Consider the following 23,288-nt stretch of genomic DNA (forward strand, 5'->3'; position numbering starts at 1 on the left):
CCATGTTGTTAAGAAAATATCATTATTATTAAAAATTATTTTTTTTTTTTATTTTTTTTTTTAAATTTACACAATATATGATTATAAATATTTTTATTCTTTTTATTATTATTGTTATAAATTTTCTTGACCATATTATTATTATTATTGTTATTAGACTGAAATATGCAATGGATAGTACATTAATTTATTTATTTTATTAGCATTTTTCTTATTATTATCCATTTAAGTATTCTCCAGTTTCTTTTAAAATGTAGATGTCATACGACAAATAAAGTTGGCATATTGATTAAAAGAACAAATGAAGCCACCTAATAGTAAAGAAATGTGAAGGTATTTAGGTGAACCGTCTTTTAAATCTTTTTAACAAAAATGAGACATATTTTGTAATGGATTTTGTGAAAGTGTTAATAACCGTCCCAGTCAACTAACTGATTAACAACTACAACTAATAAGCTCCTCTCAGTTAAGAATATCAAACTAAACTCTATTCGAGTGGTTTGGATTCAGAGATGAGTTGAGATAGTTTGTGAATAGTAGAATAAAAATTGAATTATTTATTATATTTTATGTAAAAATTTGAAAAAGTTGTAATGATGAGATGAGATGAGATGAGATGAACTGAAATGAGTTGAAGTGAGTTTTGATTCTTAAATGCAAACAAGACATAAAGCCTAGTGTCGTCATCTGTATTTCTATGTTCTATGTTTATTTATTGTTCATATCATGAGTTAAAATCATTGTAAATCATTCAACCGTATTGTTGGAATCCGACCTTGATGAAAGAAATACATCGACAATAATTGAGTGTGCTAATTTTTTTGTTGGCTAAGAATTAAGGTTTACACACAATAGACTCTTGAGGGCAAAATTTACTATATTTGGTGTTTATAGAAGCTCTCCTAGTCTCAAGATACTCTCTTTTATAATTATAAAAAGATAAACTCTATTTGCAATCCTGAATCTCTGACTGGGGGACTGCGTGTGCAGTCACATTGATGAATAGAGATAAAAGGAAAAAAATCATTTTAAAAAGAATACTATTGTAATTTTAAATTTTTTTAAACATAATTGTATGGGTTTGCATGAACAGTCCCCATTTAGAGACTGTATGTAGACTAACTCTTATAAAAATGGATGAAGTCTAGATGTCTTGATTCATTGAAGTCTGTTTCTCTATCTCCCTACTTCTTGCCTTGTATAGTTACGTTCTTGCCTTGTTTAGTGGCCTCCCCCTTTTGTAGCGGCTATTCTTCTATCAAAAAGTCTATTTACAACCGGCCAGGAGAACCACGGGGCACCGCGTCCCACGTGGCCGGTTGTTTTAAGAAAAAAAAAATATCTTAAATGGAAGAACAATGGTCAATGAGCGGATGCATCTCCGTGGGTGCATTTCTCCTGTTGGTAGAGATCTGTTTCATGCTCTTCTGGTATCTTTTTTTACATATTGTTTCATTAATGAGGCCCTCATTTTTTTCCTCACCAGCTTGTAAGCAGGAGAGGATATGGCCTTCCTGACATCTGGTTCAGACTCGTGGGATTTCAATGGGTTAGAACAATAACCAAAGATTAGAATCAACATGGGGAAAAGCTAAATTGATAAAAATCCATTAAAATCAAAGATGAAAAAACTCGAAATCGAAATCCAAAAATAAAATAGACCAAAACCCATGTCTACCAACTAGAAGAAAACCCAACCAAGCTCCACAACTGAAAATTAATTACAAATCAAAACAGAGCCATGAAGAAATAGAACTCAGAATCGAACTCCCAAATCTAAAATCAACCAAAACCCATCTGAAATGGAAGCACACGCGATTTAGAGCAATTAGATGAAGATGAAATTATCTGAGAACTAGTAACTCAGAAAAAGTAAAATTATCTGGGGAAGGAAAAGGAGAAGGGAAATTAAAGGAAGTGTGAAGAGGAAAGACTGACCAACTTGGATTGTGGAGAGCAAAGGAAAATAGAAGAAAAATAAACAAAAATGGGCAATGGCCTTTTCTTTGTATGCTTCTCCTTTTCCCTTTGAAAAAGAAACGAAAAGTGTGGTCTGCAAAGGAAGAAAAAAAAATATGTGCGAACCTTTGTTACCATAATAGTCTGCTATCGATCGAAGAAGGAAAATAGAAAATGTTATTTGCTTCAAAGTGTGGTCTGCTACACCGAAGGAAGAAGAAAAATTTGTCTTAACCTTTGTTGCCACAGTAGTCTGCTACTCCACCGAAGAAGAAGAAAAAGAAGAATAAAAATTCTTCAAAGTGTGGTCTCAGGTCTACTACCGAAGGAAGAAGAAAAAAATAATAAAATATAACTTTGTCCTTTTCTGCTTTTGCCTTTTTACTTTTTATTTTTTTCTTTTACTTATTTTTTTCATCCACGTAAATTTTGCCACGTACAGCCGGTTGCATCCCGTTTACGCAAGCCATTTGTACATAGCAAAACTATTCTTCTATTTATGTCACTTCCTTGCCAACTTTTAGGAATTCTTTGGGGCTTTACATGCACAATAGGCCCTTGATCGGGCTATACAATAAGCTTTTAAAAGTATTAGTAGTCATCTAGTTATTTTTTAACTAAAATTTGACTAAAAAATTTAATTTTTCTAGTTTAGCTAGGTATTTTTCAATAATACTAAATAAAAAAACCCTCTATATCTATTAATATTCCATTTAAATATCTATTTGTAATTTTTGTTTATATATTTTAATTCTAAAGGTAATTGGAAAATTTATTTCCTATTAAAAAAGTGCACATTATTTTCTAATGTTCATATTATTCAAACGGATATTTCTAACGGTCATATTTTTCCAATAGTCATATTTTTTCTAACCGATATATTTTTTTAACAGCTATATTTTTCAACGGTTACATTCTTTCAATACAAAACAGAACATTTATTCAACAATTTTATTAACTTCAACTCATGTTTCTTCGTAAAATTTTTTTTTTTTCATTTTCTCTCAATAGATCGCTCTCTTTTTCGAATAATGACACTTTTCGATGCAGATTCTAACAAAAAATTTGAGACAGCGAGACAACTTGTCATGGAAGAAAAATGATCAAACTCACGTGATTGTTCTAAAAAATCACACATATTCATTAGGCGTGATTAATTACAAACCCACCAAAATCTTTTTCGCTTCTATCCTTGCAAATACTTTATAAATGAGGTTTCGAATGAATCGTTCTCTTCTTCTTTGTATCCAATGTGTGATAGAAGTCCATGAACTTTATTTTGTCTAGAGACGAGATGGTTCTAAAAGGCTTGATTTTTTTTCCCTTCAAAAGATTACAACTGCTCTTAGGATGCTTGCATATGGTGTCACGACTGATTTTATGGATGAATACTTGGAGATTGGGGAGACTACCGCATTAAAAGCCTAAATTTTTTTGTTAAACAGTTATTTCAATTTTTTCTGAAGAATATTTAAAGAAACCCAACAATGTTGACATTGGTAGATTGCTTGCAGTTGGTGAGAAACATGGATTTCTAGGTGTGTTAAGGAGCATAGATTGTATGCACTAGAAGTGAAAAAACTGTCCAATTGCTTGGCATGGTATATACTCTGGTCATATCCACGAACCAACAATTACTTTAGAAGTAGTGGCTTCTTACGATCTATGGATTTGACATATTTTTTTTATTACTTGAGTCTCATAATAATATTCATAATGATATAAAAGTGCTTGATAAATTATTTATACCTCTTACGATCTTCCTCGTTACTAAAATGTGTACCTCATGATTTTCGTCCAATAGGTTCAATCTCAATAACCTCGACTTTGGGTGGAAATAGTTGTTGTTCATTTATCTCATTTGTGGATTCCATGAAAAAATCATTATTATTTAGAAGATTTGCGAAGTAGGCATATTGGTGAGTTCTTGAATTCATTCCCATTAGAGATGTATAGTAGGCAAGCTGAGAGTATAGAAAAATCTATACTCAGCTCTTCTTAGTCATATACACAAATACTTGATAGACAATAATAACAAAGGGAAGTAACTGAATATTTAAGCACTTATAATTCTGTGTACGACTCAAAACATTTTAGCATCCACATATTTAACGTCCAAGCAAATTAACCATATCTAAAAAATGCACAAATTATGTAACCAGAAGCATTCCCATATTGTGTTCATAGGCAAGAATCAACCTGGACAATAATAAAATTCAGCAATACAATGGCTAGAGTAAGGCTTGACCTATGATTCTTTTGTATTCTGCATAAAAGATGACTATGGGCTTCCAACTAATTTTTTTTTTTTAAAGTTAACTTGAATAATTAAGTTTTGCATAAAAATGTGTATACTCAACTCCAACAATACTTACAAACAATATGGGAATGTTGAGGATATGGAGTTGCATGCAAACGTGTAAACTCAACTCTAATAGAGCTTTGTTGCACAACGTGTAAACAAAATGCCCAAAATTGATGGATTTGAGAAAAAAGCACACAACAATGATAATTTAATAGTCATGTAAGAGATAAACCAAACATAGGGCAGCAATTAAAAAAATAGAGATAAACAACATAGACAATGTAACTTTGCATAATGTCAATGTACAAAATGTCCTCCAACAATACTTGCAATTCACACTTGCATAATGCGATTCATCCTTCAAGGCTCTCCAACTATACTTATCTTAAAAAATGTCAATGTAAGATTATGGTGTTGGAAGAATTCTAATGCCTGAACTATTGAGAAACTTTTTCCTTTGAACCAAAAATGAGAAATTTACAATTAAAGATATGGTTGTGCGACAGAGACTCACCTAGACAAAAGAAACTGTCGATAGATCTAAGGTGGTCGGAGTTGTCGGCTTCTCTTAAACGTGGTGGTGGAGTATTGAGAGAGAGAGAAATCGTTAAGTGTTTTTAGATTGAGGCAAATCATGGAGCAGAGGGGAAAGGAAAGAGATCTCGGCATGGGCTTATCGGAGCGGCGCAGGGTTGACGGAAGGCGTTTGTTAGCGATTTATGTGGTTTTTGAGTGCTTCCAACTCCCTGTGGCGGTCGACGATAGCTTTCATTAAAACACCCAGCGCTATTAAAGATGAAGGTTATGCGAAATGAGAGAGGCAAAAGGGAAATGAGAGAGCGGGAAAAATAAAACAATGAGAACAAAATGAATGGCCAGCTAGTTTCACTGGCTACATTTGGCTAGCCAAAAAGCCCAAAGCTAAATTTAGAGTATTGGCATTGGACTAGCCAAATGCCAATGCATCTTCTTACTTTGGCTAGGCATGAGTAAAATCCTCTACAATGGACTGGCCAAACCACTAAAGCTTAATATATGAGCTACAGTAAATTAAGCACCCTAGTCATTTTTGGCTAGACACTATTCACTGACCAAAGTAATATTTTAATTATTTCCAACAACTATTATATTTTAATCTTATATAGGTACGAGGGTTTTGAAGTTTTTGACCCATCATACATTATATACATAAATGTTACTTTCCATGCCCTTTATGTTTTGTAATATCTTATATCCATTTCAAATATCTATACGTTATTTTAATGTCTATATTATCTAATTATTTTAAAGTCTATATTATCCATTTCAATTTTGATAAATAATCTGTTATTTTTTACCTTATTCTATTTCGTTTTTCAACAATATGTAATATATTTTGCCTGAGTTTTGTGCATGTGGTGGTTGAATCCAGTTTGAAGAAATATATGAAGTGTATTTGCAAAATATTAAAAAAAAATTAAATGTAAAATATTATTAAAATATATTATATTATATTATTATTTTGACTTTAAGATGGTTAGTCCAATGTGGATTCACCTAGCCAAAAGTTAATGTTATAAACAAAACTTGAAGTTCTAGCCAAAATTTGGACTTGGCAGCCAATGCTCTTAGGCCTCGTTTGGTTATATAGTTCAGATGAGATAAAATGGCATGTTTTGTTGAAAGTTGAATAAAATATTGTTAGAATATAAATTTTTAATATTATTATTTTTTATTTGAGAACGTTGAATTGTTTATTAAATTTTGTGTGTGAGTTTAGGAAAACTGTAATGATTAGATGAGATGAGATGAGATGAAATGATTTTGTGTATCCAAATTGGGCCTTAGTGTAGTTTTACTGAGTTTGCTATGGGGTGCGTTTTGAGCTAGCTAGCCAAACTTTGGTTAGATTTTATCTATTGACTAGCTCACTTCAAGTGCTCTAAGTAAGGTTGCGTTTGGATGTTGAAGTGAGTTGAGTTGAGATGAGATGATAAAATATTGTTAGAATATTATTTTTTAATATTATTATTATTTTAGGATTTGAAAAAATTAAATTGTTTATTATATTTTGTGTTGAAATTTGAAAAAATTATAATAATAAGTTGAGATGAGTTGAGAGGTGTTTAGTAACCAAACGTACCCTAAGTGTATATCTTAATAGTTACAATTCAAACCCTTATAATGCTTGGAGCCTACGACCAGAATTTATCGACAACGGCCATAAAAAAACTAAGTTCATTTATAAAAAGAATAAAGTATTTTTAATTGACAAATTACAATACTCTATACTTTGAAAGACCATATTGGTAGGCTTCATTACGACTTCATTCTAACTCCATTAAACGATTCTAGCTTCATCTTGACAACATTATTAGTTGTAAAAACTCTAGAAAAGTCCCAGCACAAAATTATTATATATAAAGCTCGATTGTGCTTAGTACGGAATTTATGTAGGACTTGGCACTTAATGTACCTTCACCTTTGTCACACTTCCCTAAACCAACGTAGAACATTGTGATGCATTACAATCTACCTCACTCGAGTCTTTAACATCTTCATCAAGCTATATCGTTATAAGTCACACAACTCAAGGTCCTAGATTTCTACCTAAGAACTGGCTCGAATACCATCTGTAAAAACTCAAGAATGAATCAAGCCACACATGAGTTTATAATCCAAAAGAATTGGTCAAAGTTATAGTCAACACTTCTTTGAAATCATTATAAAGCTTAATTTCTCCTACCAAAAAAACCCTATGTAGGAATCGACACTCATATACCTCTAGCATACTTGTTTCACCGTTATATTGCCTTTCTCACTATGGGTGCTACCCCCGCATGGTGTTGGCGCCGGGGGGGGGGGGGGGGACGTTAATATGAAAGTGTTGGTTTGGGGAAGAAGGAATGATAAACAAGTTGAGGACATTATCAGGAGATGGTTAAACGTAGGGTTCAGAAACCATCAAAGAAAAGGACATTGTATTCTATCATTTGAATTCTTCCTCATGCATGAAGTGTAACAAAGCATTATTCATAATCCTCTGCGACATAGGAAATGAAAGCTAGAAAACATGTGCGCTGGAGATCCATGCTGCACTAGTAGATGAACAATCACATAGACAACTATTTTATAACAATGTGATAGTACTACTTCATAAAAATAAATAAATAAATAAATAAATAAATATTTAGTTTTTTATTTGATTTGATTTCAAACTTTGTTTAACCGCCTTTCATTTTACACAAGATTGTAAAAGGAGTCATAAAAGAGATTGTGTGCACTGTGTGATTAGAATGTCGTGATGTTTGCCAATACCCTGACAAGCTAAAGTAAGCCATAGGGTACTTGTTAACCCAACACCCCCACCCAAAAAATAAATAAATAAATAAATCACAAAACATAAATCCTCCTAAAATGAGAAGCAAATGAGTGAAGTTATTTCCCAATAATAATAATAATAAGAGAGATTAACTGTCCAGATATACAATATACCACTGTAAGAATTCATCTAGACGGATATATGATTCTTTACAAATCAATGTGTTGCTACAAAGTTACTTTTCCCGAGTAATTGCTCTCATGTTGATCGCCAATACCTTCGGGAGAGGGCATCTACATGGTAAAGGTGAAAAAGATTAGAGAATCTCGTGACTAAATTAACGCCATAAAAATAAGCTGCATTCGGCTATTAATCAGTTCCATAAAAATAAGGTGTAAGATGAAAATTTTATTGATACGAATGAAGTAGGCGAAGCCTGTGTACACATGATGTATACAAAAGAACACCTAAATACATTCTAGGAACCAGAAATTAAGAACAGAAATCATGAACACTAGTTCCGTTAAGCACAATGGCTGAAAACCATAGCAATAATGTGTGTACAAAAAACTTCTGAAAGTTCCTCCATTGTATGCTCCCTATCTTCAAAGCACCGAGTATTCCTTTCCATCCAAATTCACCACATAATGCACAAAGGAATCATCTTCCAAACAGCCGCTACTTGGGAATAGCCTTGAATCTCCTTCCAACAAGCTATTAACTCTTCTAAATCCATCACCCTCAAAGGATTAACCCAAGCCACACCAACTCTTCTAAATATCTCATCCCACAACACTATTCTCACCTCACAATGCCGTAATAAGTGATCCACTGATTCTCCATTCTTCTTTCACAAATAACACCAATCCATAACAATAAGACCCTGCTTCCTCAAATTGTCCAAAATCTTCCCAAGAGAGGCGGTCCATATGAAAAAAGCTACTTTGGGAGGCACACGAGAACTCCAAATACTCTTCCACGGGAAAGGAACATTACTATGTGATGATAACATCTTGTAATACGACCTCACTGTAAACCGCTTGCTCCCGTTAGGCCTCCACTGCATCCTATCCCCATGTGCCATTAGACCTCCCATGGAATAAATCAAACTGAAAAATTCTGAAACATTATCCATTTCCTAATCATGAATATCCCTATTAAATCAAACATCCCACTGATGCGATCCATGAAAAATACCATCAGATCCGACACAGAAGCATCCCTATTGACAACAATGCGATAGAGAGCTGGAAAAGCCCTATAGAGAGTGCGATCTTCACACCAAATGTCGTGCCAAAATCTGATTCTAGAGCCCTCACAAGCAACAAAACAGATTTAAGTGACAAAACTCTTCCAACGCCTCCTAATAAATTTCCATAATCCCCCCCCCCCCCCCCCCCCCCCCCAACTTCGTTAGAACATCAACCTCCCCAAGCACTTCCATGTCTACGATCAATAACCTCCTTCCAAAGCGAGTCCCCTCCAAATGGTACCTTCATAACCATTTCCCCATTAGGGCTTTATTGAATGTCCTTGAGCACCCCCAAGCCTCCATAAGAGATTGGAGAACAAACTTTATTCCAATTAACAAGATGGAACTTTGTTTCCTCCCCCTACTATATTATCTTGTTCCAAGGTAAGGAGTATCTAGAATGAGAGAGCAGATTGTAGGAATAATTCTCATTAAATCGTAGCATAGATAGAAGGCAGTATTTATAAATTACAGCAGAAGAAAATAAAGAATAAATAGGAAAGAATAAATTAAATGCAAACTTCTAAGGGAACTAAATCTCCTAGAATATTCACACATTTACAGCCAATATTCCCCTAGAATCCAGTAAAGTTGACCAGACAGATTTGGAAACTTTCCAACAGAGTATTTCATATTCAATGACAAACATTAGAACATGTGTGCCTGTTACTAATTTTGAAACACTGGTTTGACCCCAAGAATGGTAATGTTGCAACCTTACAAGGAATGCTGCTTAATCCACAAATTGCAAGAATATTTTTCTTTTAGTAAGCATATAATATATAGCAGGTGAAAAAGCAAGTAGTGGAAAAATTTAAACTCAGTGAAAACACTGAAAGATGGTACAGGAGACATTATTTGTCACGCATGGTACCCCTAATTCCCTAAAGAAAGCTTGTTGCCCTAAAGCTGGAGGGTTATTACAGAGTTCTGAACGAATGCAGCTACCTCTTATCATTGTTCAGAATAATTCGTTTTAATAACAACAGCAGTAATTATTGATGCACAGGGTTGGGAGGTACGTGGTTCACATGAGGTAGGGTTGTGGCAAAACATTAGGAAGGGTTGGGAGATTTTTAGGAGACAGACACATACTATTGTGGGCGATGGCTCTCGCGTCAGATTTTGGCATAATAAATGGTGTGGTGAACGTTGTCTCAAAGACACCTTCCCCGCTATTTTTGAGTTAGCACGAGTAAAGGATGCAGCGATAGCGGACCTTTTGGCTTTTTCTAATGGCTCCCCTCAATGGGATGTGGACTTCACTAGGGCAGCCCAAGATTGGGAGTTGGAGGTTATTTCAGACTTCTATGCAACTTTGTATTCAGTACGTATGACCGAGGGTATGATGGATAGGATGTTTTGGAGCCCTTCCAAAAAAGGTAAATTTATGGTCTGATCATTTCACAGAGTTTTATCGGACCCGGGTAGGCTCTCATTCCCATGGAAGAGCATCTGGCAGACCAAAGCTCCTTCAAAAGTAGCTTTTTTTGTTTGGACAGCAGCTTTGGACAAAATTCTCACCACGAATAATCTCAGGAGACGTCGATTAATGGTATTAGACTGGTGTTATATGTGCAAGAAAGATGACAAATCTGTTGATCATTTGTTTCTACATTGCGAGGTGGCTAGGACTCTTTGGGATGATTTTTTTACAAGACTTGGTTTATCATGGGTTATGCCCGGCAGATTGTTGGACTTTCTAGCATGCTGGAGAGGCCTTCGAGGAAATACATAAGTTGCAGCAATATGGAAAATGGTCCCTATATGTATGTGTTGGTGTATTTGGCGGGAGCGAAATGATAGAATCTTTGAAAACCAAGAGAGAACAATGGAGGAGCTGAAAGTTTTTTTCTTTAAACCATTGTTTTCTTAGGTGGGGGCTATTGTTTGTAATGGACTTAATGTCCATGATCTTCTTCTTTCAATTGTACATTATAGATACGTATTTCTCATGTATACTTCCTGTGTACTTGGGCTTTGCCTATTATTATGAATAAAACTTCTTGATTACTTATAAAAAAAAATAACAACAGCAGTTAAACGTCAACAGATGTTCAGGAAATTTAGCATTTACTATATGGAGGCAAGAGAGAAATATAAGGACGCACCAAACCCAGAGCTTCAGTTGCACTTCTACTACTCTCTTCACCGCAAACATTGATGAGCATATTCAACAGATATTCTCTCTGTTCTACTTTCAAGTGTTTCTCCAGGCCTCGAGCAATCATCTCCATCTCAGGCTGCACAAACACATCCATCAGGAATAACAAAGAAACCTAGGGGTAAACCATCACAAAACTACTGCATTCACAAATGCAATGAATCCTAAGCAAGCATACAAGAATTACCATGAAAATATCTTATCTAGATTGCATTATTATAAATGGAATTTTTCATAGGGCATCAAGAACCTAATTTCCACGGGTAAGAAAACTATTTATTATAGCATCCCTATCATCCTTTTTAATGTTCAGCAATAAGCCATAGTGATGAAGCACCCAACCATTTAATATGCTCAGTATTTAATTTTCCAACAGTATGACCAGAATTATGCAGTCCATCCAACAAGCTGTCCATTTGACCAGGATTTTCCACCCCAGAAGCTTTAAAGCTTCTATGCCATAATAACCTCAGGTTCGACCAATTAGAGACTAACAGGTCAAAGTTGCTATTATAGCTTCCACCACTAGGCAAGTTCGTGAATGGGCTTGCTTAGAATCATTCTAAGCTACCTAACTGTTAGGAGGAAGTAGGTTCAATATACTGAAACAGGTGCCAGAACAGAAGACTTGTTCATATGCTCTTATTATTTTATTTTGACTTAGAAGACCTGCAGTAGAATTGCTAAGAAGCCTTCCGGCACCGAGACCAGATAAACAGAGATAGGTAAAATGAAGATGAGGTATATATAACTGGGAACTGAGAAGAAATTAAGAGTATGCGGTCCTAATTATCAATGGTCGGGAACACTGGCAATTGTGTACAACTAAAAGGCAAAGAATGCCCTTTACTACTGTCATCAAAAGTAAATTCCATAGAAAAAAACACTTAAAAAGGAACAATTAGATAGGGAAATATCTAAAATCGTACAGTAGATATTGGAAAACTATATCACATACAGAGTACTCCTCAGGAGGAAATATCCGCAGGATAAGGCATATCTTTGACAGTTCTAGTTTTTCTTCAGCATGTTTACCTTGAATTTGCAAAGCCTGCAGTCAAATGGATAACAGATAAAACCGAAATTTAGCCAATTAATAAATGAACTAAAAATGTTTCTTTAGGATAAATTTGACCAATCTGTCTTGACTCTTGAGGTTAAGGGAAATGTAAAGGGACTGACTACCTATTTCCAGAAACAACACTCAGCTGTGATCCATAATAATATATATTGACTATCTCTCATGTGCCATGACAAACTGTGACACAAGATTCTTTTTTTTTTTTTTAATTTTATTTTAGTTGAATATTAGGGGTGATTTTGTTCACTGGTAGTGTTCATGTCGTGTCAAGTCATGGATATTCGACTATATGGGACAACCTGAACACAACTCATTAAGCAAAATGGGTCAGACCTTTAAACTTTAACACGACCCATTTAAATAACAGGTGACACGACACGACCCTTTTAATAATTAATTAGAAATGAGTCAATACGACATGACCCGTTTCAACCTGTTTTATATGAACGGGTTGAATTGACCCCATAACGCATTTGACCTAATTAACATAATTTCACATAAAAGTTAAAAGCTAAAAATAAGACTACCTACTAACAAAAATATCAATATTTCTCAAATTTTAACCTATAATAAAACCGATATTACAATCCGAACAATAAAAATATAAGCATATTGGGGAGTGGGGGCGGCGTAAGAGAATCGGAGATGAGTGATAAGTTAGGGTTTTTTAGTTTTTTGGGTTAAGAGGGTATAATTGTAATTTTGAAATAAAATTTAAATGGGTTAAGCGGATTGGCCCGTTCATTAATTGTGTCTTAATAGGTCAACCTGTTTGACCCGAACCTATTTATATCAAATCCAAATCCACTAATTTCGTATCATGTTTGTATTGGATTCACGGGTCTTGTCACATACTGTCACCTCTAATGAATATTATCCTAATCAGCACAGATAATGATTGCTAAACAAAGAATGGCTACATAACAATTGCAGCGTCAAGAGTACGGTGGCATTTTTCAAAATAGAAGGTAATCCCTAATATTTCTCCAAAACTTGAGGGAGGCTAGTGCAGTTTAACCTTATTTTTTTTCTAGCCAAATATTGATTTAATATATATATAAATATAAAGTAGACATTTTAGTTGGTTTGGATTCAGAGATGAGATGAGATGATTTTAGATGAAAGATGAAAATTGAAAATTGAAAAAAATATTATTAGAATATTATTTTTTATTCTTATTATTGTTTCGGGATTTGAAAAAGTTGAATTGAGATTTAAAAAAGTTGAATTGTTTATTATATTTTGTGTGGGAATTTGGGAAAGTTGTAATGATGATATGAGATGGGATGAAATGAGATGAAACACTTTCTGAATCCAAATGGGGCCTAAAGCTACCACAAATATTTGTAAGATTGGTAAAAGGGCTGACATTTAGGTTGTTGAACTGAACAATTCTTAGCAACATTCTGATTACATTTCATACTGATATATATTTTTTGATAGGTCAGATTAAACTGATATTACAAATAAAGAAAATTCAAATCACAGTAATTCAGTCCCATGATTTGTCAAACCTAAGTTCTTTGGTACCCAAACTTAAGATACGATATAATCACTGCTCTATGGAAGAGTAAAAAAAGCCATTGACTATTAACTATGGACAACTTGAGAAAGTGTGGACTTATTGTGATGGATGTATGGAGAATGATTCCTTTATCTCTCATGTGTTGTATTTGGCTTGAAAGGAATGGCTGGAGTTTTGAAGATAGAGTGTGTTCTCTGGATGAGCTTGGAAGTTTCTTTTTCCAAACCTTATTTCTTTGGGATTCTGCTAGTGTATTCAATGGAGCTAGCTTTCATGACTTTCTTGTACAATTTTCTAGTTCCTACCTTGTAACTAGGTGTTCTCATTTGTTGTATGCTTCATGAGTACTTGGGATATACCTATTTACTTGATTCAGTAAAACTTATTTACCTATAAAAAAACACCCATTCAAATCGTACAAAAATAAATCTGAATAAAATAGGAGAAAAGTAAATCATCACATTCCTTCAAGTTTAGCAAGTCCTTATCATTGTTGAAATTACTGCAACGAGGGAGTAAGTTCTTGATTAAACTCAAATAAACTATTAATCCAAATTAAATTGGGGTCTACAGCATGAAGGGTAGCAAGAATGCTGTTCATGTTTGGAAGATGATTCCTTCTTGTCTCATGTGATGCCTATGGCTTGAAAGGAATGGGAGATGCTTCGAAGACAAAGAGCGTTCATTGGGAGAACTTAGGGATTTTTTCTTTAGTACTTTTGAGTTTGTGGGCTAAACATTTTGTAATGGAAGATAATTTCCAGAATCTGTTTTAGTTTTCCTTTTGTTTTTGGAAAGTAGTAGGTATTTCCTTTGAATACGTCCTGTGTACTTGGGCTTATGCCTATTTCTTGGGAATAAAATCTTTTATTACTTATATATTAAAAAAAAAAAAAAGATACCCAACTTTTTTTTTCTTTTTGATAAGTAAAATTTTATTAATAGGCCCAAGTACACAGGGATATACAGGAGAAAACACCTATTTAGGAAGAAGATATAGATACAAGGATATCATGAACATTAAGCCCATTAAAAGCTAAAGCTATTGCCCAGAAAAGAAGTGTGTTGAAACAGAATCTTCTGAGTTCCTCTAACAAGCCTTCCTTGTCTTCAAAGTAACGATCATTCATTTCCCTCCAGATGCACCAAAAAAGGCAAATGGGAACCGACTTCCATATTGCTGCGATTTGTGGGGTACCATGAGTATTTCTCCAGCTGGCTAGAAGATCAACCACCCTCCCTGGCATAACCCAAGCTAACCCAATTCTGCCAAAAAAATCATCCCACAGGGCCCTGGCAACCTCGCAATGAGTTGCAAGTGATCCATAGTCTCCCCACTTTTCCTACCCCTACAGCACCAGTCAATCACAATAATAAGACATTTTTGTCGATTCTCCATGGTCAAGATCTTCCCTAAGGCCATTGTCCATACAAAGAGAGCAACCTTTAAAAGTACCTTTCTCTTCCAAATGTTCCTTGAAGGGAAGTGGTTATTCTACTTAGTAGTGATGGCCCTATAAAATGAACTAACCAAGAATTTCATTACATCTTATCTACCTCTTGAATCCTTATTCTGGTAGGGCACAAAAACTAAAGAATTCTGCAAGAACCCCCCCAACTTCCCAATCATGGGCCTCGAGTAATTGGACGTTCCATCGAATAGAACCACCCGAGGTCTCCAATAACTCTGCCACCGATGCCTCCTCTTTGCACACAATCCTATATACATAAGGGAAAGTGTTTGCGCCCTATTGCCAAGCCAAATATCATGCCAAATACTGATCCTAGATCCATCCCCCACTACAAATTTAATGTGTTGAGAGAAAATCACCCAACCCCTCCTAATTCTTTTCCACAAACCCACAACATAAGCACCTTGTGCCTCCAAAGAGCCCCAGCCCCCCAAGTACCACCATATTTGGAGTCTATCACCACCTTCATAATGCCTCCCCCTCGTGATGGTAATGTCATAGCCATTTTTCGAGGAGAGCTCGATTGAACATCTTTAGATTTCGGATCCCCAAACTGCCACAAAATATTGTGGAGCATACCTTATCTCCATTGACTAGGTGAAATTTAAATTCTTCACCTAGACCACTCCAAAGAAAGTCCCGTTGGAGCTTCTCTATGCGAAGCGCCACTCCAGCCGCAATAGGGAACAAAGAGAGAAAATAAGTAGGCAAACTTGAGAGTGTACTCTTTGATTAAGTCTCGGTTTGGATTGAGAGGGGCTCTCAATCCATCTCATCTTATTCCATCTCATCATTACAACTTTTACAAATTCTCACACAAAATATAATAAACAATTCAACTTTTTCAAATTCTAAAACAATAATAATATTCTAACAATATTTTATTCAACTTTCATCTCATCTCAACTCACTATCCAAACCTAACCTAAGGTGATTTGACCACCTTTCGATAAGTATAACCTTTTCCAACTTGCCAACCTTTGCTCAATCTTCTCAATCACTTCATTCCATATGGCCTTTGCCTTGAATGTTGCTCCCAGAGGAAGGCCAAGATATTTCATGGGCAGAGAAGACACCTTGCATCCCGGCATTAAGTTGTTGACATTCCCCACTGAAATCGTTTTGGACTTGGAAAGGTTCACCTTTAATCCCGACACAGATTTTGCTCTGTGGCAACTTTTGAACCTCACATTTTATGATCCCTCCATCTCTTTTGCTACTTCTGATAAATTTCCACTCAATATGCTCAAGTTTAGATCTATTTTGTCTCAAATCCATAGATTATAAATAATCCCTTTAAATTTCCGACTTAGAGTTATGAATTGCTCTCATCTCATTAACTAGCACAATATCATCCAAAAAAAGGGAGCATGTTACATTCACTAGGGGGAGAGAGAGAGAGGGAGAGAGAGAGAGAGAGATGACAAACAAAGTATTTTAGCTGAGCCTCTCAAAGCAGAGATCCCAAAAGCAAACGGAAAAGTTCATTCTGGACAAAACTTAGTAATTCCAGCTCCTCAAGAAAAAGATAAACTTAAAAAAAAAAAAAATCCTGCTATTCCTGAAATCCTAACCGTGATGCCGTAAAGGATCAGAATTTCAAAAGTTTTCCAAAATACAATGAAATCTAAAAATCTCCCTGAAGTGAAAAATACTAGTGTCTTTCACATTCCAACATATAGTCCGCACTTTGTGCAAGATAATGTTGAAATACCAGCAACATTCTGAAATGGTAAAAACTCTCCAGGTTTTATTGATATAGTTCATTCCTATTAGAAAGCCTATACTGACAAGAGGCAAAACTTTTGTTCACTCAATTACCACAGCACATCATTATCACATCATAAGAATGAAAAAAGAAAAATTACCCAAGCCTGTAAAAATCGTGAACGTGTACGTGCAGCAACAGCTGCTGAAACGATTCTTGCAGCACGGATGCTTTCAAGCCCAATGTTTTCAGCCAGACCAGCAACAAATTGCGGGGCATCTTCATCATAAATCTGAACAGAGGTGGAGTGACTTGGTACCCTGCGATATTCCTAAATAAGTTACACCACAATGAGAAAATATGTGCAGCAAAAAGGTGGAGGTGACAGCTAGATACAGTATTTGATTTACACAGGCCTGACAACAAACCTGCTGCAAGAATTTAATACAAAGTCAACGGAAGCACGATAAAAGGAATCACGTGTATTTGTTGTGTCAAAGGAGACCCGTACTCCAGATGTCCTGCATATTTGACGTAACTGCTCACCATACAGGAAAGGAAGAGTACAATGCATTGTGGAAAATCAGTTCATGAAACAAAATATTGTAGTTAAACATTACAATAATTGCAAAAAAAAGTTATCCCAGTACAGATGCGAATTCAATTATAGACTGCTTTTGAATTTTGTAAAATGAGTTCAAAAGAAACACAGACAGGAAAAAGAAAAATATCAACCGTTTTCTAAGCAGAGAATATGCATTCATCTTTTTAAAAAAGGATAAAAGTTGAATAGCTTTAAAGAACTTTTCAACCATCATACTAAGTGAAACCATGTATACATATTGGCAATCAAAGGAAAATGTAAAAGAAGCACTGACTTGAACAATATCATCCTCCATTATGTCCTTCCCGCCCATTCTATTGTCGATGATCACTGGAAATCAAGTGGAGGAATTGTGATTGAAGAATTAAAGCATGACCATAATATCATGAAAACTTGAGAAATGCATAACATTTACCAACAAAAAACACTAAGTCCAGCGATAAGATGAAGTTAAGAGAAAATTTACCATACTAATGGACAGAGAAATTCAAAAGACTATTTTATTGATGCAAACACAAATGACACAGACGCGATAATTCTGAGGCACCTAATCTTACACAACTAATAGACAAACTTCACAAAATCACATCTGCCAGCCAATCAACACCTCATGTAGTAAAATTAAGATTCCATAAGACAAGGTTGATGACTCGTGCAGCATGCATAAATTTTTTATAAAATATTTTCTTTTATAAGTGCAAAATGACAAGTTAGATAAAATTTTATTACGATCAAGAAAGGTGTTACCCTATACAAGAAGTATACAAGAGATCCTCCTAACTAAGAAAAGGAAAAAGTGCTAAAAATTCTTGAGTAGTAGAAACAGAAAAAGCTCCAGTAGTGTGGAACACTGTCCAATAAAAAAGGGTATTAAAGAAACATGACTTGAGCTCCAACACTGACGTTTCATAATATTCAACACTATGCTCATTTCTTTCTCTCCAAATACATCACAATAAGCAGAATGGGGTCATCCTCCACAAAAGTGCGCACAAATGGCAACAAAACTGCCCCATCTCAAATAGCCAAAAAAATATTCTTGTATGTATATAAGGTGATCCACCTTTTCAGTATTCTTCTTAGGCATGAAACACCAATTACTCCCTATAATATCTCATTTCCTCACATTATTTAGGGTAAGACTCTTCCCTAAGGCCGCTCCAAATGAAGAAATGCACTCACTTCCTTCAAATTAGTTTCCAAGAAAGTGAGTGCTAACTTTTTTTTCTTAACACTTCTTTCCTCAATGGGTCACAAAACATTTTATCTTCACCATTATGTCCCACCCGACTTGAATACATTTGGTCAAAGGAATGTGAAGAGATCCACCTCCAACTTGTGGGCCTCCCTGGCAAAATTGACACACCACTGTATAGAATCATGCAAGTTCATAGTATCTGCCAAATAGGCACACTTAAAATGACCTATTCTGAATAACTTCGGTAAGGCATTTTACAAAGATTGGTCACCTCGCCAAACAATATACCAAAATCAGATCTTGGACCCGCCACTCGCAACAAATCTTGCAAAGTGGAAGAATTCTCCTAATGTTTTCCTAGAGACCAAACCCGAAAACCAGTTTACATAGAGGGGACAGCAACCACCACCCAAGATTCCATACTTCGTGTCTGCTAGCCCCCTCCAAAGGCTATATCTTTATAGGCATAACACCACAAACATTTCCCCAAGAGAGCACAATCAAAGAGGATTAAGGGCTCGTTTGGACACTTGGAGTATCTCATAATTCTATGAATAGTAGTGAAATAATTTGAGTTAAGATGTTTTATTGGGAATTGGGAAAGAAGATAGAAAAAGTTGAATAAAAATATTATAAAGTTAAAAATTTGTTTTTCTTTTTAAATATGATTTTTGTTTTGAAGTTTGTAAAAACTATAATGATTATAAGAAAAAGTTGAAGATTTGAAATTGAAGGGAGAGAGAAAATCATACACTTTTTCTCAAGTACATTTTTTTTTTTTTTTTCTCTCACGAATTTTCATCCCGATGTGTTCGTGAATGCTTGATCGTTTGTGTTTGTTTGGTTGGGAAGAAAAATGGCTTCTTTGAAAACTGTTGTGATTGAACTGAAAACTTTCGAGGTGTTAAGGGATGGCCGATGGTTGATCCTTACCGAAAGAGAGTGGAAATTTGTGAAAAGCATGAGGTTGGAGTTAGCTATTGCATGGTGGTTTAGCAAAGCCCTGAAGGATGGCGGGAATGATAGGTGGAAAGGGTTTTATGCAGGCCATCGGGAAGGGGACAAGTGCTTCACGGTACATAGGTGCACAAATGCTTAAGGTGTTTTCATGGCTCTGGAAGAGCATCGAGCGGGTGGGTGTCGTAACTGCATCTTTGTTCCTGATGGCAGAGACGGTAGGGGATGGTGGAAATTGGCGGAGGTGCTGAGAGAGGTTGCTCATTTTGGTGGGTTGACACCATCTACGACAGCGGTAGGGCCTCTTTTGTTGCCTTTTCAGTCATATAAGGAGGCTCTCCAACAACCGAGGCCTTTGGTCCTGTCCCGTCAGCTGGACAGGAGGGCTGCCAGTGGGGCTGCGTTGTTTGTATGTGGCGCCGTTTATGCAGGGACTTAGGGACATGAGGTTGGTGGCAAGGGGCATGTTGGCCTTCAAAAGGAAATGATCCTGCGGGTAATGGCTGACATGCAAAAGCAGCTGGGGGAATTGCAATGTAACCTCAATTGGATGAAACAGTGTGTTGAGGAGGAGAGAGGGTTGGGGGTGGGCTCAGGCTTGGAGGATGGGCTTTCTAATGGGGCAAGCCCCTCTATTTCTAGGGCTAAGCAAACCCACAGGCTACCTATTAAGGGGACTAGAGACAGGCCCATAGGGCGATCCAAGGGCAAGGAGCCCATGGTGCTCCCGGGGGGGTTAGCTGCGGGCCTAACTCAAGGTTTGGGTGGTGGGCCTTTCACGGGTAAGGGCCCCTCCAATGGCCCCAGGCCTTTCTGGTTGGGGGAGAGAACAAACCCAACGGGTCTGTTTGGAGGCGTTGCGGGGCTTCCTAGCCACCCGTAGTGGGCTCCGTTGATGGCAGTGAGTCTCAGCCTCTGGATCCGGCGAAAAGTCTAGAGATCCCGGCGAAGGTAATGGACCCGTTTCTGAGTGCGCAGATCCATGTGACGTGGCTTCCCTCACCTCGAGTGTCTCTGACTTGATGGAACCTGTACAGAACAGATCGATGGAGGTTGTTGGACCATCGACGGCAGCCGTAGCTCCGATGCGACTGTCAGCAGCTGTCTTTTCTTCCGATGGAGGTGGGTAGACAGTTTTTGTCACAACAAATGAGTGGGGAACTTGTACAAAACAATAAATGACATATTTCAATCCATAACGTTTTTAACACTTTGTCCTCCTTCTAATTGCCTGATGAGAGCTTGAAGTGTAGGGTCATCATTATATGAAGCTTTAATCTCGGTAATCCATGTAGGACGAGGTAAAGAGAAAACGGGAGAATAAGGTAGGGAGAATTGTGTAGCAACATGAAGGTGAAGAGCAAGTCAATGGTAAAAACATAGCATAAGAGCTTTGAAATCCATCTCTTTTGGAAAGGGGTACCAACCCTTTCTTCCAATGAAAACTTCAAGCCCTGGTAATCACTTTTAACTTTAAACGACTTGCCAAAAAAATGGCCTCTCCATTTCCTTACTGAATGAATCAATGCTGAAAGCTCTTTCTCGTAAGTAGAAAGAGTGAGGGACCTTCCCTTCAAAGCTTGATTGAGTTAAGCAATGTCCCTATCCTATTGCATTTTTTAATACTACCTCATTAGATGCATCACACTCAACAACAAATGTCTTATTAAAATCAGGTAAGCCCAGCGGCCTTAGTGGGCTTGTAATTGCTGCTTTGAAACTTTGGAAGACCTCAGTTGCAATAGTTGTCAACAAATCCATTAAGGGAGCTGCAAACTGCCTGTAATCCTTGATGAAGTTTTTGTAGTAACCAGTCATTCGATGGTGATTGTCACTCCTACAAATTTTACTCTGTCCAAATAAGGCCATCAATGCCAACCACAAGGTGGGTAGTAAACTATTTATACCAAAATACAGAATTATCCAATAATAAATTGGTGTTGCATGTGTAGAAGAAGTGGCGAAACAATAGAACATTTGTTTTTACATTGTGAGGTGGCTAGCAATCTTTGGAATGCCATTTTTTGTTTGTTCAGCCTAGATTGGGTCATGCCTCACAATGTGGTGGAAATGTTGGCTTGTTGGAAATATAGGTTCAAATGTTCATTAATTAGAGACCAACGACAGTCAAAACCAGAATCATCTTCCACAAAGCTTATCTCTATGAACATTTGAGCCTACATGGCAACAGTCAAACCGTTTGTTCACAACTACCTTTGCATCTTTCAAGCTTTATACTAAGTGTTTATTATTAGCACCATGGGAGGCTTGGGCCCTTCTGTTTGGCATGGCAGGAAAATCACGTAGAAAATATTTTTTTATTGGCACCGGGTTTCTGAGAACAAAATCCAGACTAATCCCGGGAGTGCACAGCCCTTGGCAAGGAGTTTCTTCTAAATGCACCTCAAGTAATTCAAGGAAAAGTTCCCTCAGTCCAATGGTCCATAGAAATTGTTTGCATTCAAGTGGATTCGAACCTTAGACCTGAAGGGAGCATACCACCAAGACCAAGGCCTTTACCAGATCATGAAGAAAATATTAACAATCACAAGGTTAAAATTTACAGGCAGTCCTCCGAATTGTATTATAAGTATCCTGCTTTTTTTAGGATTATACTATCTATTAGCGAGAACGAGAAAAGTGGTAATTTCACTCGGCAGAATATTCATGAAAATTCAAACAGTTATAAAATACTTGAATTTCTGACTGCCAGAGTTTAGCCGCAAATTCAGCAATTAGCAGTAAATCTAAAATTCAGGCCAACAATAAATCAAACAATTCGACAACCAGAAAAAAAAAAAAAAAAAAAAAAAAAAAGCACTGACCTCGAACCAACCTGTCGGCTTCCCTCTGATACTCCTGCTTATGCATCACAAAACCCGGGGGCGACACCGAAACCGGCCACCATTTCGGTAACTTCTTCTCCAGTGCCCGTACCCGATTCTTCGGAACTCTCTCCGATACTCCCACGTTGGCGCGCAAAGCCGGCGATAGAGGATTACCGGAAACCCTAAGATTGCTCTCCCCGCTGACCCTCTTTCCAACAACGACTTCTCTTCCCCCAAGGCTCCGGTCCCTGCGCACCACAACCGGTCCGTTCCCGAACCCGGAACGGCGCCGAAGAAAGCCCAAGCCCAATTTATACAAAACCGAAAACGAAAAAACCAAAACGAAGCCGCAAACCACTAAACCGCCCACAAACTGAACCGTAGAGCGGCGGCACGAAACGACAAGCCGACGGTCATAGTCGAGGGTGATGAGAGTTTGTAGGTCTTCGTAAGCGTCTCTGGCAGAGAAAAGGAATTCGTGGAGATGGGATTGCGAGGTTTGGAGGAAAGACGAGGTATGGGAGGTAAGGAGGTTGAGGTCGATGACGGTTTGGAGCGTAGGGTCAGGGGAGGGGTCGGCCGTGGAGGGGTCAGAGAAGAGCCTGGGATTCTTTCGGCGGCGGGTACGACGGCGTCGAGGAGCTGAGAAGGAGCAGGAGAGGTGGAGAGGTATGAGACGGCATTGATGGCGTAGGAGAGAGAATCCAGAAAGAGAATGAGGAGTGTAGATTAGAGTGTTTGCAGAGTTCATATAGAGAGATTGCGTACGGGTTGGCTTTTGTGGATTGCGGGGAGAGGAACTGTGAAGAGTTGTAGGAGTTTGCTGCTGCTGTTGTTGCCTAGAGAGTGGTTTGGTTGGTTCTACGGCTTCCCTCTTGTCTGTCTCCCACACCTCAATTTCAATAGCTGCAACGATAACTGCCAAACTCACAAG

General features: G+C 36.9%; 1 protein-coding gene across 1 annotated transcript; it reads right to left on the reverse strand.

Annotated features, from left to right (window-relative positions):
* Positions 1-7,672: 7,672 nt before the first annotated feature.
* Positions 7,673-23,288, reverse strand: LOC121265794. Its single transcript, XM_041169462.1, has 7 exons — positions 22,352-23,288; positions 17,646-17,701; positions 17,196-17,305; positions 16,928-17,087; positions 11,940-12,032; positions 10,929-11,060; positions 7,673-7,858 (listed from the first exon to the last, which is right to left on the reverse strand). The coding sequence occupies exons 1-7, from the start codon at positions 23,103-23,105 to the stop codon at positions 7,793-7,795; spliced, it is 1,371 nt and encodes a 456-aa protein (XP_041025396.1). The 5' UTR covers positions 23,106-23,288; the 3' UTR covers positions 7,673-7,792.

This window comes from Juglans microcarpa x Juglans regia, chromosome 1D, assembly GCF_004785595.1.
Source record: "Juglans microcarpa x Juglans regia isolate MS1-56 chromosome 1D, Jm3101_v1.0, whole genome shotgun sequence".
Taxonomy (NCBI): Eukaryota; Viridiplantae; Streptophyta; class Magnoliopsida; order Fagales; family Juglandaceae; genus Juglans; species Juglans microcarpa x Juglans regia.

Coding starts and splice junctions, on each gene's coding strand:
- LOC121265794 (XM_041169462.1), bottom strand. CDS start 23,105: ATGAACTCTGCAAACACTCTAATCTACACTCCTCATTCTCTTTCTGGA. Junction 17,702..22,351: donor AGCCGACAGGTTGGTTCGAG/GTCAGTGCTTTT, acceptor CTTGATTTCCAG/TGATCATCGACAATAGAATG. Junction 17,088..17,195: donor GTATTAAATTCTTGCAGCAG/GTTTGTTGTCAG, acceptor GGAATATCGCAG/GGTACCAAGTCACTCCACCT.